The sequence below is a fragment of the Scyliorhinus canicula genome, chromosome 9 (assembly GCF_902713615.1).
Source record: "Scyliorhinus canicula chromosome 9, sScyCan1.1, whole genome shotgun sequence".
NCBI lineage: Eukaryota > Metazoa > Chordata > Chondrichthyes > Carcharhiniformes > Scyliorhinidae > Scyliorhinus > Scyliorhinus canicula.
Genome location: NC_052154.1, coordinates 146,857,740 through 146,876,702, shown reverse-complemented (window position 1 = coordinate 146,876,702; position 18,963 = coordinate 146,857,740). Strand labels below are relative to the sequence as shown.

Here is an 18,963-nt window from a genome sequence, read left to right as displayed (position 1 = left end):
AGAAATCACATCAAAATACAGTTGAAAATTGTGTTACTTGAAATCATGGATTGATTAATAATTGGCTATTGTTAAACTATTAAAAATGGGGGGGATGAAAGTAATCAATATGGCCGGAGTCACACCACTAGAGTGGGTGCAAAGATGCTTATCTTTGCACGCAAGCACTTCAGTATGTACATACCTTATGGAGTGGGTGTTGTGGACATGGAGCCTCACCCACTGGCAGAAAGAACACATTGGAAATTCAAGCACATGCTATTGACAAAGGTAGTTCTGAATTTCGATAGGAATTTCTCAGTGTGTGCCTGAATCTAAGTTCTGGGTCCTGCCTAGCAGTTAAGATTCTGATATTTCTCACTGGACCATCAGCTAATTAATAATTAAATAGAGATAAATTACTTTTGAAGAGCTGGTACTGAAATAATGGGCAAATCTCCTTAGCTGTACAATTCTGTACATGGAATTTAATGCCCTCCTCTAAAGCAAGTTTAATGTCAGTGAAGAATTAAATTTTGGGGCAACGATGACAGTTGGAGACCTCACCACCTTCCTGTCTCTTCCCCGAATAGGTCTCTGGTGGGGAGGCTCGTGGCGGACTTCCCGCCCGAGTGCTAACTGAGGCTATATCCCACCCCCGCTGACATTCACCCAGCCGGGGGTTGAGGGACATGCCATGCAGGAGGCCCAAAAACAAATCCTGGTGAGGTTACTTGTGGGTTGCCAGTGGAGGGGCCCCTTGTTGAAAGACACTCAGTGCATGATTGAGGGACCCTGCATCAGGAAGGTGAGGGCTGCTAGGAACCACCCACCCACCCTTGCCGCCGACCCTCTCCCCTGTGATTGGCACCCTATGATTCCCATTCTGCCATCATTCAACTATGGTCTAAGTCCCTGGACCTTGGGTGGGTGCATTACTGACAGCAGCCAGCACCTCTTCCTGTGCCGCTGCCAAGGGTGAAGAGCTGCTGACCTCTGATTAGAGGAACATCCACCCCTGGGGTCATGTCCTGGGGGAAGGTCCACTGCTGCCCAGTTATGCGCCAGATTGGCACTTAATATGGTGAGTCTTCCCAAAAAGAGGTGAAGCAAGGCTGTCGCTGACTCCCCAACCAGTGGGTGAGGCTCCTGGTGCCTACAGGAAATTCCATCCCTTGATTCTCTTTACAAGAACAATAATTTGTTGCCCTAGCTAGCTCTAGACACCACAGAGCAAATTTTCAGATAGACTCCAAAAAGACATGACACAGTCCACCCATGGATGGCGCATGGTGGAGACATACTGCCAGTATGAATGAGGACCTACTGCCAACCAGTAGGACGGGAATGGTGAAGGCATGGTTGCTTTAAAGTTGTTGGGAGAGAAAGGGCAGGAGAAGCTATCCTGTGGCGGGGAACAGGTGCACAAGACTGGTAGCAGGCTGGAAAACTTTCCAGAGGCCAGGGAGGGAGCACAGCCTTCCAGAAATCAGTGGCTCTTACACTGTGGTTAAACCCCACTAGCTAGGCCACTCAAATTGTGGGCAGAGTTAGCAAAGGCTCTGTCCTCTGTAGCAAGGGGCTGGTTTTAGCACAGTGGGCTAAACAGCTGACTTGTAATGCAGAACAAGACCAGCAGCGCGGGTTCAATTCCCGTACCCACCTCCCCGAACAGGCACTGGAATGTTGTGACAAGGGGCTTTTCACAGTAACTTCATTGAAGCCTACTTGTGACAATAAGCGATTATTATTATTATTACTAACCACGTTGAGGGCTTCACAATTGGTGTTGGATCTAGGTTAAAATTTGTCGGTGAGGAACTCACTCATTTTAGGCTGAACAGTTGCCAACCTATTTCAAGGCTCACTCAAAAATCGAATCAGGTGGACCTTGGGCAGCCGAATATCTATTACCTCCTCACTACCTGTTCATCAACATGAATGCTGCTGCAAGTATATCCTAACTCCCATCAATTCCCTTTGCCTGTCACCCCTACAATGGCTCAAACAACATCCTAATTTTAAAATTCTCATGCTTGTTTTCAAGTCCCTCCATGCGGCCTTGCTTCTCCCTATCCTGAACAGGCGCCAGAGTATGGCGACTAGGAGATTTTCACAGTAACTTCATTGCAGTGTTAATGTAAGCCTACTTGTGGCAATAATAAAGATTATTATTAATATTTATCTAATTTATTCTCCTCCAGCCCCACAACACTACCAGGTATCTAGATTCATCTAAATCTGGCCTCTTGAGCATCGCCAATTTTAATCGCTTAACCATTGGCAGCCAGCCCTTCTAGACCCTAACAGATGAAGACCCCTCCCTACACCTCTCTGCCTGTCTATTTCATTTTCTCCTCCCTCTTGTTCATTTAAACTTCCCTCTTTAAAGGGGTCATGTGACGTAAGCTGCGTTTTCACGAACTCCAGTTCAGCTCATCTTTCAATCCGTCTTTTCATCCTGTGCACATTCTTTTTTTTTCTTTTCTTGGTATACATGATTTGTATTATTTCCTCAGAAATGTTTTTTAAAAATAATTTTATTGAGGCATTTATATAAACAGTAAATACAAAAGCAAGATCAAACAGGGACATCATAATAAATAACTCGCTAATCAACACCCAAACCCCCCTGTCTTACTCCTCCTCCCGTCCAGTCTTCCCTGTTTTAACCCCTTTAGCCCGTCCCTCTCCCCTCCTTCCCCTGCTGACCCCTCAATTCTCCTTGAAGAAGTCGATGAACGGCTTTCACCTCCGGGAAAACCCATTGACCGACTCTCTCAAGACAAACCTAATTTTTTTTCCCAACCTTAGGAACCCTGTCAGGTCACTCACCCACTCCCGACTTCGCTGGCTCCGGGTCCCTCCACTATCAGGAAGGCAAATGCCAGGACACCGGCCTTTCTCCCCCACTACACTCCTGGGTTTTCCGACACTCCAAATATCGCCACTTCTTGACTCGGGACCACCTTCATCCTCAAAACCTCTGAAATTACATCCGCGAAGACCACCCCATGCACCGCCCACACCTATCCTTTACCCCATGTACCACCCACACCTATCCTCTACCCGCTCAAAACATTTACTCAAACTAGCCACCATCATGGGTGCCCTATGAACTGTCTTGAACTGGATAAGGCTAAGCCTCACACACGACGAGGATGCATTCACCCTCCTCAGGGTCTCCTTCCACACCCTGGCCTCCACCCCCCCCCCCCCCTCCCCACCCCCCCTCCGCTTCTCCCCAGATCCTCCTCCCATTTACGTTTGACTTTTCCTGTCAGGGCTCCCTCCCAGTCCATTAGCTCCTTATAAACCTCAAACACCTTATCCTCCATCACTTCTTACCTTGATAGCACCTTCTCTTGAAATCCCAAGGGTGGCAAACCGAGAAAGCACAACACCTGCATCCTCACAAAATCCCGAACCTGTAAGTATCTAAAACCATTCCCGCTGGGCAGTTCATATTCCTCCTCCGGGTCCTCTAAGCTGCCCCCCAGAAACAGGTCCACAAACTGCCCGGTTCCTGTCTGCCTCCACCCCAAAAACCTTGCGTCCAGCCCCGCCCCGGTGCAAACCTGTGATTGTCACAAATTAGTGCCCACACCGAGGCACCTTCCATTCTCAGATGCTGCCATCACTGCCCCCATACCCTCAGGGCAGCCAGCACCACTGGGCTCGTGGAACAGCTGGCTGGAGAGAATGGCAGAGGCACCGTCAACAGTGCTCCTAAACCCGTTCCCCTGCAAGAGGCCGCCTCCATCCACCCCCACACTGACCGTTCCCCCACTACCCACTTCCTAACCATGGCTATATCAGCTGCCCAGTAATAATTCATTATGTTTGGCAAGGCCAGCCCCCCCACCCATCTCACCCCCACTCCAACAGCACCTTCTTCACCCGCGGGGTTTTCCCTGCCCACACAAACCCCAAAATCAAAGCGTTAACCTTCTTGAAAAATGATTTTGGGATGAAAATCAGGAGTTTCTGAAACAGAAATAGGAGCCTTGACAGCAACACCATTTTCTCTGTCAGCACCCGCCTGATCAGGGACAGCAGCAACTCATCACATCTCTTAAAATCTCCCTTCACCTGCTCCACCAACCAAGCCAGATTCAGGTTTTGTAGCTGCACCTATCCCCGCGCCACCTGGATACCCAAGTACTTGATGCAATGCTCGCCCCCACCACCTTGAACGGCAGCTCTCCCAACCTCCTCTCTTACCCCCTGGCCTCGATCTGGAACACCTCACTCTTCTCCATACTTAGCTTGTATACAGAAAGCGATCAACCTCCTCCAAGGTACTCATGATTCCCCCAATAACCCCCTTCGAGGAATGGTCACGTGGAGCTGCTAGGTAAGTATTACAAATATAATGCTTCCCACTGCCCCTGACTGCACTGTGCTCTAGATTCCAGACAGGTCTCCCTTTTTCAGGTGAGGGGGTCTGTGTGGGGTAGGGGAGATCTGTGTGTGGAGGGGGTCGGGGAGGGGGTTACTTTAGTCAAGGGGTCCCTGTGAAGGGTCTCCCAATTATAGGGGTCCCTGTGGTGGGTTGGTCCCCCTATTCACAGGGGTCCCTGTGGGGGGTTGGTCCCCCTATTCACAGGGGTCCCTGTGGGGGTCCCCCTATTACAGGGGTCCCTGTGGGGGTCCCCCTATTACAGCGGTCCCTGTGGGGGTCCCCCTATTACAAGGGTCCCCATGGGGGGGTCCCCTTATTACAGCGGTCCCTGTGGGGGTGGGGCCTGGTTGAGGAGTCATGGGCACACCGTGCATTGTTGGGGGGGGTTGGCCCTCGGATGTTTAGTGGCCTCTACCAGCATGGCCCTGGTATGGTTGCCCCCTTGACCCACCACAAGGTCCATTACATCAGGGCCTCACTTGTAAAAACGACAAGTGATTGCGCCTATATGATCCTGGCCGAGAATTGCTGGAGGCCAGAGCGTAGGGTGCGAGGCCCGCTAAATAGATGCAGATGATTCATTAAGATCCATTTGCGTCTATTTCCATGATCTCGCTGGCATGTGTCATGGACCTCGTTCCAGCGGAGGGTCGGAGCATTGCATTCAGGTCAGCGCCTGGCACCGATCTTGATTTTGCCCTGACACCTGATTCTCCGTTCCATTGGGGAAGACGATCCGGACATCCTGGGACAGACAATCCCGTTTCTCATCTTTGTATTCAATCCCTCACCCCTGGCTATGTCTGTAAACTTCTAAAGCCCTACAATTCTATGAGTACTCTACTTTTCTCCAATTCTGACCTCCTGTAAAACCCTTGCATTCTTCACACCACTGTGCCTTCAGCTGGCTGCAAGCTCCAGAGTCCCTTTCCTAAACCTCTCCATTTCTCCATCTGGACCTCCTTTTTTAAAAAATCCAATTAAGGGGCGATTTAGTGTGGCCAATCCACCTGTCCTCATATCTTTGTGTTGTGTGGGTGAAACCCATGCAGACACGGGGAGAATATGCAAACTCCACACAGGCAATGACCCGGGACTCGGATCAAACCTGGGTCCTCAAAGGCATGAGGCAGCAGTGCTAACCATTGCGCCAGCGTGCTGTCCTTCAGCATCCTTCTTTAAGACACTTCTAGAAACCTAAATGCTTTACCAAACGTTTGGTCACGTATCCTAATATTTTGGTGTCAAATTTTGTTTGATCACCTTCTGATGAAATACCTTGGAACATGTCATTATGTTAAAGGTACTATATAAATGGCATCGATTCTCCAGTGGGCTACACCTCGTTGCTAGAGTGTTTCAAAGCATTTCATACCCTGTCATGATTACAACCCCAGAATACTTGCAAGAATATTCAAATTAACACCAGGTGAAATTCCCCTACTTTCCAAGAATGCGTACTTGGTCTTCGCAGCTCATTTTTAATGTGGACAAAGGATCTGCCATACAACAATCTCTTAAAGGCAATGCGATTTGTATAATAGATTTAAAGTGCTTAGTACATCTTTAGTCCTGTGGCACCTTGTCAGGGCCACAAGGGATGGGCAATATCATCATAGAATTTACAGTGCAGAAGGAGGCCATTCAGCCCATCAAGTCTGCACCGACCCTTGGAAAGAGCGCCCTACCCAAGGTCAACACCTCCACCCTATCCCCATAACCCAGTAACCCCACCCAACACTAAGGGCAATTTTGGACTAAGGACAATTTTATCATGGCCAATCCACCTAACCTGCACATCTTTGGACTAAATGCTGACCTTGCCAGTGACCCCCATAAGAACAATAATTTGCTTTAATATAGCACCTGAAACAAATTCAAATGCCGCAAGGGATCCAAAAGGCTTCTTAGAAGTGTAATCAAATACAATTTGATAGTGACCAAGTTGAGCATCTTAAAGAATAAGAAAGAGGTACAGGGACAGAGAGATTATGGGAGGACATTGCAGAGTTTTGGATCGAGGCCTACATCTGAAGATGGAAAAACGGAAAAGATAGCAAGTGAAGGTAATGCTAATAATGGGTGTAGGCTTGGAATAAGAGATTTTAAGGTTGAAGGAGCTTATGTTCGTATATCAACATGTCAACATATGTTGATATATAAGTATATCGGGCAGAATTCTCCGTGAACAGGCGGGTCGGGCCACTCCAGCCCCGAGGAGTGGCATGAACCACTCTGGCATCGGGCCACCCCTGAATCCTCCGCACCTTCAGGGGCTAGGCCGGCGCCAGCGTGGCGCAAAAGGGGCTTGGCGCCATGCCAACTGGCAGCGAAAGGCCTCCGCTGGCCGGCGCGAGTGGTATCGGGCCGCCTCTGAATCCTCCACACCTTCAGGGGCTAGGCCGGCGCCGGCGTAGCGCGGAAGGGGCTTGGCACCATGCCAACTGGCAGCGAAAGGCCTCCGCTGGCCAGCGCGAGTTGGTGCATGTGTGGGAGCGCCAGCGTCAGCCAGGCCACCATCCCCCTTCGCTCCCCCCCCCGAGGACCCCGGATGCCGCCCTCAGAGCCAGGTCCCGCTGGTAAGTACCTGCGTAACGTACACCGGCGGGACTGGCTGAAAACTGGCAGCCACTCGTCCCATTGCGGGGCGGAGTATCACCGGGGGGGGGGGGGGAATCCGCTGCGAGCGGCAGCCGACAGGCACGGCGCGATTCCCGCCCCCGCCCCCGCCAAATCCCCGGCGCAGGAGAATTCGGCAGCCGTCGGGGGCGGGATTCATGCCACCCCCCCCGCCCCCCCCCCCCACCCCGGCAATTCTCCAACCCTGGTGGGGGATCGGGAATCCCGCCCACCAATGGGAAGAGGATAGCCAGGGAAAGAGCAGGCCCTATCAGGGACCAAGGGACAATCTGTAGGTGGAGCCAAAGGCCATTGTTAGGGCGCTGCATGAATATTTCACATCTGTCATTGCCCAAGAGAATGGGGAGGCAGATATGGAACTCAGGGAGAGAGACTGTGAGGTTATTGAGGAAATTGACATTGGGAATGATAAGGTATTGGAGGTGTTGGCAGGCTTAAAAGTGGACAAATCTCCAGGTCCAGACTAATTGTGTCCCAAGATGTTGTGGGAGGCGAGGGAGGAGATTGCAAGGGCTCTGACCCAAATTTTTTATTCCTCTTTGGCCACCAGAGAGGTGCCAGAGGACTAGAAAACAGCTAATGTTGTTCCACTATTTAAGAAAGGTTGTGGGGATAAGCCAGGGAACTATAGACCAGTGAGTCTCATGTCAGTGATAGGGAAACTATTGGAGAACATTCTGAAGGAGAGAATTTATCTCCACTTGGAGAGGCAAGGTTTGATCAGGAATAGTCAGCATGGCTTTGTCAGAGGGAGATCATGCCGACCAAATTTAATTGAATTGTTTGAGCATGTGACCAGGTTTGTAGATGAGGGCAGTGCAGTTGATGTAGTTTACTTAGCTTTCAGTAAAGCCTTTGACAAGGTCCCACATGAGTGACTTATAAAGAAGGCAAATACATATGTGATACAGGGTAACTTGATAAGCTGTATTCAAAATTGGCTTCTGTAGGAAGGTGATGACAGACGGCTGGTTTCGTGACTGGAAGCCAGTGTCCAGTGGCATACCACAGGGATCTGTGCTGGGTCCCCTGTTGTTTGCCATTTATATAAATGACATAGATGACTATATTCGGGGTAGGATCAGTAAATTTGCGGATGACACAAAGATTGTTCGGGTGGTTAACAGTGAAGCTGAGTGTCTCGGGTTACAGGAATATACAGACGAGATGGTCAACTGTGCAGAAAAGTGGCCGATGGAATTTAACACTGAAAAATGTGAGGTGATACACTTTGGAAAGAGTATTTTGGCAAGGAAGCATTCAATGATACTGGGAAGTTCCGAGGAACAAAGGGACCTTGACGTGCGGGAGGGCAGGTTAATAGTGTGGTGAAAAAGGCATATAGGACAGATGCCTTTATCAACCGAGGCAGAGATTACAAAAGCAGGAAGATCATGTTGGAGTTGTTCAGAACTTTTCTGAAGCCACAGCTGGAGTACTGTGTACAATTCTGGTCACCACATTTTAGGAAGGATGTGATTGCACTGGAGCGGGTGTAGAGGTTGTTGCCTGGGATAAAAATTTAGTTATGGATCGGCTTGGGTTGTTTTCACTGGAGCAGAGAAGACTGAGGGGTGACCGGATCGAGGTGTATAAGTTTATGAGGGGCATGGACAGGGTGGATAGGGAGCAGCAGTTCCCTTAGTTAAAGAGTCAGTCACGACGGGTGAGGGGTAGGAGATTTAGGAGGGATTTGATCAATGCTTTTTTACCCAGAGGGTGGTGATGGTCTGAGATGCACTGGCTGGGAGGGTGGTAGAGGCAGTTTGCCTCACGTCCTTTAAAAAGTATCTGAATAAGTACTGGGCACGTCATAATATTAATATTATTCAAGGCTACAGAACAAGTGCTGGCAAATGGGATTATGTAGGCATAATCAGGTGTTTTTCATACATTGGTGCAGACTCGATGGACCGAAGGGCCTCTTCCACACTGTACTTGTTCTGAGGTATGTAGGGACAGGCATGTTCGCCTTTTGACTTCATGAGTACTTGTGCATCATGCAGCTACGTTGAGTTCAAACATCTTGATGTGTTGAAGTCCTCTAAATGTATCATCACACCAAGGTTTTCAACTAAGTTGCAGCTTCATTGTGGGTCCTGTCTAAGGTGTGGGTATGCTTGTAACGTTTTGAAGAGGTTGCAAGGTTGTGTGTTGTTCTCAACACGGGAAAGGAGGTTGATGTACAACATGAATGTGGCACACAAATGGTACCCCAAAGTAGTCTTCTCCTCCTATGCCCTTGAATTATGCCATCTTTTACCACATCTGTTCGCCATTCTGGTGGGCACTTTCTTTTAAGGTGTTGCATCTCGTTAAATGCAGCCTTGTGAGAGTTGGCGGCACATCACATATCCTACTTGTAAGAACAACATCTTATAATGATATAGCACTTTCAATGGAATAAAATATGCCTACGTATTTTACAAGAACATTCTAAAACAGAATATGATACTGAGCCACGTCAGAAGATATTGCGTCAAATGACAAGAACTTGGTCAAAGACGCATGTTTTAGGGAGAGTCTTAAAGGGGTAAAGCAAGGAAGTGAAGTGGAGAGGTATAGGGAGGGATGTCCAGAGTTTACAGCCTAAGCAGCTGAAGATGCTGTGACCAATGTTGAAGTGATTAAAATCAGGGATGCTCGAGAGGCGAGCCACAGATTAGTGCAGATATCTTGCAGAGTTGTGGAATTCGAGGAATTATGAGATAGGGAAGTGCGAGATCGTGGAAGGAGTTGAAAACAAGGATGCAAATTCATGAAGTCAAGACGTTGCTTGGCCAGGAAGCAACGTAAGCCAGCGAGCACAGGGGTGATAAACAAATGGGACTTATGGTGAGTTAAGACGTGGGCAGCAGAGTTTTAGATGACCTCAAGTTTACAGAAGCTAGAACATAGAAGACAAGCCAGGAATGGTTTAGAATTGTCAAGTATAGAAGTAGCAAGTCATGAATTGGGGAAAATCCACTACTCCATCTCAACCAACCAGCACAGGCAGCATGTACCAATGATTTCAATAAGCTGATCTTGTGAACTCACATCTGGTGCATTCTGGGATCAAATTGCATAGATACAGTTCCAGGAGCAGCTAATTTTCTCCCTAGTATCTTGTGGTAAGGTCATGAGATATTTATGGTGGCGTGGGGGGGGGGGGGGATGTGTTTACTTTTGTGCTGTAGCTCGTGCTCTTTGATCACTAACAGCAGTAGCTGAGTGGAAATCATTGCAATGGGAAGCAAAGACGCTCTTTCACCAACTGCTTACCTCTTGAATAGTTTTGCCCCAGGCATAGGCTCCTTGGTCTGGGAAATCACCATTCAGATATGCCAGGACCCTCTTGACATTTGGTTGACTGTAGAGAGGCCTTTGACTGGAGGCCAACTTGCTGTAAATTGAAGAGCGTTCTTTCATAAGGACAGCTTGGACTTCTGAGAGGTGCATCTAAGGAAGTCAGGGATTGATAGGTTAGGAAGAAAGTCAGCACCATATAAAGCATGCATGCATGCAATGGCTGAGAATAAAGCAGGCAGCCTCCAAGCGCAATATCTAAACCAAGAACTTTAGACACAGGTGGACTGAATTCTCCTCTTCACTATATCATAATGACAAAAGACAAACATGCAGTTGTACAGGATCTTTGATGAGCTCAGGATATGCAACTTAGTGTAGAAATGACCACTGGTGGACAGCCACATTCTTGTGGCTTCTTTAGTTTGTAAGGGCCATTGGCTATGTTAAAATGGTGGACAGAGGATTATTGCTACAATACTAGTAGTTCCTTGTGGCTTATTTCTGCAATTGAAAATAAAAACTATGCTGGCCAAGTACTGGAAAATAATGATTTGCTTAACATTGTCATGGCTTAGGGACTGTGCTCCAATAAGTGAAACAGTTTTCAGGATAGTGGGAAATTAAACAATTTGCTGCCTTTATGCGATCCATTGGTGGTATCGAGCACTTGAGATCAGGTAGAGTGGAGCCTAGATATAATGTTTCCCCTCCACTACCTCAACAATAGATCCAATCACATACTTAGAAAAGCACTTAGTACTGCACCAATGTGACATTTTCCATTTCCCTTTATGGCCTCCCTGTTTGAGCCTGCCAATTTACTCACAGTTGTATTGAATTATCTGCACTTTCTGGCTCCTCGACCCACTTAATTGAGGATCTTCACAGTCACTTCAGAGAGAGGAGACCATCATTCCATTAGCATGGGCTACAACTGAAACCTCATCCAGGAAAATTAATGGGCCATGTTCTCAACTTCTCAGTAACCAATCATCAAAAATAAGGGAATTTGCACATCATACTGGTGGTGGGAAGATTTCTGGCTGAACTTTAGCTCTCTCTTGTAATCCTCATCACTTTCTGTGTATTTAAGGTTTTATCACCTCTTATAAGTGCACTTTATTTTATGGTGGTGGGAAAAAGGTTTTCCTTCACTAACTGACTTCCAAAATCCCTGAGAAATAACTCTAACTGCTCCATATAATTTGGAGTACTTTTATTGTAATGTAGCTAAATGCATAGCAAGATTCCACAAACAGCAATGAATTTAATAGTCAGCTTATCTTTTTCTTTGCGGTGTTTGTTGAGGGCACTCTGAGGATTCCCAGCCTCCTTTAAATTCATGGAATCAAACAAACCAACAGGCCTACTCAGCTCAAGAACCCCATACTTCTGACAATGTAGCCTTCCTTTGGAGTGGAAGTCTAGATGCATGCTTGAGTCTTGGAATGTGGTTTGAACCTATAACCCGTGATTCAGAACCAACCAACTCCAACTAGAACCAAATGCATTAGCACAAACCTTTGTGTTTTGGATATAAAGAGAAGCAATGAAGTGGCACCTACCTCCATGCTTTGTACATCTTCCATGAGTTTCACCTCCTCTGGTGAAGGCTCTGTCCACCCGCCTGCCACCACTACCGGCTGAATTGGACTCTTTGTGGGGACCATACTGGCTGGACCCATGGATCCCACTCGCCTTCCTGTAAAAGGCAATGGTGGAACTTCACCTTCTGATTCTTTCTCAGTTGGTCTATTCACCCGGATTCAAATGAAGCAAAGAGCTAAAAGTGGGACAGTCAATGGAATGTCTATGAACAAGGTACCCTGATTTTGTATCGGGATCTTCAAAGAGGCATGAAGGGCCACTAGCTGCATAGGCAAAACACCTAACTCATATTTCAGGTCCTGACTGTTGACACTCTTTCACAGTCATGAACAATAATGTTCAGTTGAACAATGCTACGGCCATACCAGGTGCTGTGGCATCCATTTCATGACTGAAAAATGGGGACCCCCACCATCAAATTGCCAGCCCAGCTAATTGCATCAGTGAATGGGACACAGGTGACAGAAAATGTAACGGGGTTGAACAGGAGCAATATCTTTCTGTGCTTAATTACCTTGAAGGTGACGGATTTTGTGCTTCATTTTATCAAGATCAGATAGAACCTTTTGCTTCTGCAGCCATTGTTTTCGCTGCAGTCTGATTTTTTTGTTCAATTCTGAAATCAAAAGACAGTCATGGTTACCATTCTACTGGTTACACTTTGCAGTTAAAGCAATACAGCCATTTATAAATTACCCATACATTGGAGGTATCTTAAGATTAATGCTTATTTGGCAGAGAAACTGCTGATTCAAAAGAGATTTTGATGTGAGCCGATCTCCCGAGGACCTGGCTGTAATCATAGAGAAGTTGATGTGAATCTATTCTTCTGCCCCGAGGGGTATTTTTCTCGGATTGTTAGTGCTGGCGCAGAAAGGACAGTGTAGCAAACTCTGCATCTACTTATATTGTGGAAATCTGGGAAAACACTTGAGCGTATGTGTGTGAGTGTGCGCGAATGTGTTAGAGTGTGCAAGTTTCACTGTACCTCGGTACACGTGACAACCTAGAGTGTGAGTGTGAGAATGTGAGACAATGCAATAAAGGCCCAGATTTTCACCACCATAGAGAGTGTCTCAGTGAACTGATATCATGATTTCCACCAATAACAGCATGCGCCAAGGTGATTTCAAAATCACCTTTATCACTTGCTCAGGGCGATTCACCACCATCAATAAATACCAATGGGCTTCCTGGCAACCTCCACAGCCATCAGATCCTTGGGTTGGATGCGTCTCAGCCAGCCTGATGTACCCCCAGTCTGGGCCATTTCCATGGAACTTTTCACCCTTGCAACGGCAACCTGGGAGGAATTCTCCAGCCTTTGCGATTCATTTTTCCTGGCAGCGGCGCACCCCCAGTTGGGGATCTCCTGGTGGTGTCGGTTGGCTTCAATGGGAAATCCCATTGACAAGCGGTGGGAAGACAGAATGCCACCGCCAGCGAACGGTGCACCGCTGAGGAATCGACTAGGGAACCGGAGAACCCAGCCCCTGATCTCATGTTAGCCTGAATTCATGGAGGGATATTGCTCTTTGCTGTGTCTGTGCATCAGAATGCTCATTCACATCTCTTCTGTGCACACCTACACATTGAGCTATGTGCCATGTCTTGCATCTTAGCTACAGCATGCAGATATAACCCTTCCCTTGGAGCTCTGTGTGGATAAGCCAAGCCTCACCTTGCTAGGATGAGACAGGTCATTGAACTTTTTCCTGCACTGAATCCATGAGCGCTGATGGTCTCCTATTGTCCCCACCGGAGCTGCAATTTGAATCTAGGTTGCTGTAAGACCATAAGAAGTAGTGGAAGGAGTAGACCACTCGGCCCATTGAGTCCGCTCTGCCATTCAATGTGGTCATGATAGATCTGATATGATAATCCTCAATTCCACTCTCCCACCTTATCCCCATAACCCATGATTTTCTCACTGATTAAAAATCTGCCCATCTGAACCTTGAACATACTTAACAACCCAACCTCTACTACCCTCTGCGGTAAAGAATACCACAGATTCACCATCCTTTCCAGGGGCCGGTGCAGACTTGATGGGCCAAACGGCCTCCTTCAGTACTGTAAATTCTCTGAACCCGGCTCTTCCGACACTCTGAATATTGCCACCTCCGGGCTCAGACCGACCCCTATACCCAGAATCTTGGACATAACATCTGAGAATCCCTGCCAAAACCCTCTAAGCTTTGGGCGTGCCGAGAACAAATGAACGTGCCCCCCCCCCCCCCGCCCCCCCACACCCAAACCTATCCTCCACCCATGCAAAGAACTGTCTCATCCTCGCAACCGTCATGTGGGCCCTATGTACAATTGGACGAGTCTTAAACTTGCATGCAACAAGGACATGTTCACCCTCTGCAGGGCTTCCGTCCACAGCCTGGCCCTCATTTCCCCACCCAACTCCTCCTCCCATTTGTGTCTGATCTTCTCCACCGGCGCTCCATAAATGGCTGCCACTCTCTCCTCCCCAATGTCATCTTCAGACAACAACTATCTTGTAGCATCAGAGGTGGCAACCCCAGGAAGGACGACACAATATAATCTACAAGATTATGAGGGGCACAGATAGACTGGATGGACAGGCACTCTTCCCCAGGGTGGAGGGGTCAGTCACCAGGAGGCATAGGTTTAAGGCCCATGGGGCTAGGTTTACAGGAGATGTGCAAAGCAGATCTTTTACACTGAGGATGGTGAGTGCCTGGAACCCGTTGCCAGAGGAGGTTGTGGATGCAGAAACATTAATGGCGTTCAAAAGGCATCTTGACAAATGGATAGGATGGGTATAGAGGGATACAGCACAAAGAAGTGCTGAGGGCTTTGGCCAAGGTTGGGATCATGACCGGTACAGATTTGAAGGGCCGAAGGGCCTGTTCTTGTGTTGTATTGTTCTTTATTCTTTGTTCTCTCTCCTCACACAGTCTCTCACCTGCAGGTACCAAAACCCATTTCCCTTAAGCAATTGATATGTTTCCTCAAGCTTTTCCCGACCTGAAAACCCATATCCCATACAAACAAGTCCCTGAAGTAATTTATCCCTACCTGCCACCCTCCCCGGAAGCGTGCATCCAGCCCCACCGACACAAACCTATGATTATCGCATATCAGTGCCCATGGAGACATGGCTTCCAGCCCATAATGTTGCCTGCACTAATTCCAGACTCGTAATGCTGAGACCACCACCCGGCTCATTGAATAGCGGGCCAGAAAAAACCAAGTTGTGCCAACAACAGTGCCCTCAGATTGATCCCTCTGCACGACGTTGCCTCCATCCATCCCCAAACCGACCCCTACTCCACTGCCCATTTCCTGACTATTGCAATGTTCGCAGTCCAGTAGTAATTCAGCAACACGGCAGTGCCAGCCACCCAGCCCCTCCCCCCCCCCCCCCCCCCCCCGCCCCCTCGCCCCCTCTCCAAAAACATCTTCCTCCCACACGATGTCCCCGCCCACACAAACCTTGAAATTAATTCATTCACCTTCCTAAAAAAAGGGTTGGGAACAAAGATGGGGTGGTTCGGGAACACAAACGGGAATTTGGGCAGCATCATCAGTTTAACCATCTGCATGCGCCCAGCCAGTGACAGCAGCAACACATCCCACCTGTTAACGTCCAATTTCACACCCTCCACCAGTTGAGCCAAACTCAATTTATGCAGCTGGGCCCAACCGCGCATCACCTGTATCCTGAAATACCAAAACACCACCAGGAATGGCAACTCCCCTAACCTCCTCTCCTGCCCTCTGGCATTAAACGGGAACACCTCACTTTTCCCCATGTTCAATTTATACCCTGAAAAACGGCCAAATTCCCTCAGGATCCGGATAATCCTATCAAAACTCCCCACCGGGTCTGAGATATAAAGCAGATCATCTGCATACAACAACACTCTGTGCTCGACCCCTCCCTTCGCAATCCCTCTCCAACCCCTCAACATCCTAAGTACCATTGCCAACGGCTCTATCGCCAGAACAAAAAGCAGCGGGGAGAGTGGGCACCTCTGCCTTGTCCCCCAATTCAGTCCCAAGTACCCCAAATTTGTCCTATTCATCCGGACAATAGCCATCGCCGCTCTATGCAACAGCTGAACCCAAGCCACAAAATCCTTCCCTAACCTGAACCTCCAACAAATACGTCCACTACACCCGATCAAAAGCCTTCTTCGCATCCATTGCCACCACCACTTCTACCTCCTGCCCCTCCGAGGGCATCATAATGACATTGAGCAATCTGCACACATTTACCAACAGCTACTGCCCCTTCACAAACCCCGTCTGGTCCTTTCCCATCACCCGCAGCACACAGTCCTCTATCCGCGATGCTAACACCTTCGCTAGCAACCTCACATCCATATTTAACAGAGAATCAGACGATACGACTCACACTGCTCCAGGTCCTTATCCTTCTTTAAAGTCAACAAAATGGATGTCTGTGACAATGTGGGGGAAGCACCACTCTTACCCTCAACTCATTACACATCCCCACAAGCAGGGGCCCAGCTCTGCACCATAAACCGGCCCCACCGATGGAACACTTCTATTTCTCAGTGCTCATGCACCACACACCAGCAAACACCCCTTAAATCAGGTGAAAAAGGACCAGGCAATTCCACCTCAAGCGGGAGCCACCAAATGTGCGACCACTGACTCCATGGTAACCACCAGAAGCCTCAGGATCAGTAACAGCAAGTGCTGTTGGGTGGACCGTTACATGTTCATCTTTGGTGTAGATTAAATGCAGGCGATGAACAATTTTTGCATTTAAGGGGAAGCTAGGTAAGCACATGAGGCAGAAAGAAATAGAAGGACATATTGGTATGGCAGGATGGAGTAGAGGCCCATGTGGAGCATAAACACCAGTTTGGATCTGTTAGGCCGAATGGCCTGTTTCTATGCTGTTCCATGTAAAATTTCTACGTCGCAGATTCTTTAAAAATTGGCAAAGTTATTGTGCTGAACTCAGTAGCGATTGCCTCTTCAACTGAAAACACACAGGTATATAGGGCCCTCTAAAGGTGTCTGCCGGTATTTCTGGTGTTCAGATACCATTGACTGATTTTGATACAAAAGAAAGCTGATTTAATTTGTTTTTTATTAGCCGAGATTCTGCAGTTAGCAGCGAAGCAACTGAACTCCCCACTGACCTTGAAGAAAGCAGCACACAAAGATCGCGAGATGGATTTCTATTCTTCCGGGCACAGTTTAAATCAGGCGCCAAGTTAAGGGGATTTCCAGGTTTGTTGCTGTTGCAATGTCAGCAAGAAGGGTGGGCAGTCTATCGCAGTGAAGTATTTTCATCGATAGCAAAGCAGGAAATTAAAAACCACAATGCTTTCACTTTTAATTTACATTTTTAAATGGTGCAATAAATGGTTATTTGGATTTGTTTGCTTATTGTCACATGTGTCGAGGGACAATAAAAAGTATTGTTCTGCATACAGTTCAGACATATCATTCCATACATGAAAAAAAAACATAGCGCAGCATAAATACACAATGTAAACACATAGACACAGGCATTGGGTGAAGCATACAGGAGTTTAGTACTACTCAGTCGAGAAGGTGTGTGAAGAGATTAGATCAGTCCATAAGAGGGTCGTTTCGGAGCCTGGTAACAGCGGGCATATTAAGATATAAGCTAACATATAACAAATTTTAAAAATAGATATTATTTTAAAATTATATTGTTTTTTCTTTACCGTAATGGAGTGATTTGACATTTCACAAATATAACATTAGCTTTTCAGGGCCAGGGAGGGTGTTTAGCAATAGTTATGACGTTAGTTTGCCATTAAAAACCCAGTTACAGCTCATTCAACAAGATGTAACTTTTTCAAGGGCTTCTATAGTGACACTAACAGCATGAAAGTAGACATTTTCATCAATTCTCTGATTATGTGGGGCAGTCTGGGGCAATCATTAAACACACCCTTTGGAGGAGTTGAGTCATTAACAGCAACTTCTGGAATGCCACATTACTCTGCACATGTGCAGACTCCTTGAAGTTTCATTAAGTTTCAGTGCAATAATGGCTGTAAATGCTGACAGTTTCACCATCGTTATCACTGCAAAATCCGGGCCTTTATATTAACCCTGGAAAGAATTGGAATGAGCTATAAAATACATAATGATCCTATAGTTTCAAATACATGGTTAATTCAATTGGTAGGTGGGAGGCTAATTGCTCAATAGACAGTGCTAATCAAGTGAACAGTCTCTGTCCTCTTCTTTTGCGTCACCATTGGAGGCTGTGTTTTCAGCCACCTGGGCACTAAACTCTGAAAACCCTCCCAAAATCTCTCTCTCTGTCCACCTCATTTTCCTCCTTTCTGAAATGCATTCAAACCTGCATTGTTACCCAGCCTGTTTCAATGACCCAGATTATACTGGGAAAATAACGATGAGGCTAACAATGCACACTGTAGGTACACCCACTATGCTGTTAGGAAGGGAACTCCAGGATGTTGCCCCAGGTGTGCTAAACTGTCACTAATACCAAAAAACCTCTCTGACATCGAAAGCTCACTTTTACAAATCTGGGCCGGGATTCTGCCCTACCCGGCGGGGTGGGGGGTCCCGGCTGGATGGAGTGGCGTGAACCACTCTGGCAACGGGCCTCCCCAAAGGTGCGCCAAGCCCTCACATTGAGGGGCTAGGCCAGCCGGGGCCAAACGCCCTTCGCCGGCCGGCGGAAGTCCGCGCATGCGGGGGGGGGGTCTGAGAATTCCGCCCCTGGAGTTTCACAGTACATTTTAGCATATAAAAGGTGCTTTATAAACACAAATAGTTGTTGTTTAATTATTTTTAGGAACTGATGAAATATATCCAAATGAAGAGGCAACCATGTGCCAAAACTTTCAGTCTCTTGATTGTTGGAAACTGGATTTATGACTGAAGATGTCGAAACTCTATGAACGTCTTGATGTGCTAACCTCTGTGAGAATTGCCTGGTAAGTTTAAACTTTTGAGGGACAATTCCCCTGTTGCCCAGGACCCTTCTTAAATATCTCTTACTCTGAGTTAGAGTCAAA

At 47.5% G+C, this 18,963-nt stretch overlaps 1 protein-coding gene across 1 annotated transcript in view; it reads right to left on the bottom strand.

Annotated features, from left to right (window-relative positions):
- Window positions 1–18,963, bottom strand: part of LOC119971775 (doublecortin domain-containing protein 1-like) — a 695,221-nt gene that overhangs the window by 38,200 nt on the left and 638,058 nt on the right. Inside the window, exons 34-36 of the mRNA XM_038807879.1 lie at window positions 12,438–12,539; window positions 11,881–12,017; window positions 10,289–10,465 (exon numbers count right to left, since the gene is read on the bottom strand). Of these exons, the coding sequence (XP_038663807.1) occupies window positions 10,289–10,465; window positions 11,881–12,017; window positions 12,438–12,539 (416 nt within the window). The remainder of the gene's footprint in view (window positions 1–10,288; window positions 10,466–11,880; window positions 12,018–12,437; window positions 12,540–18,963) is intronic.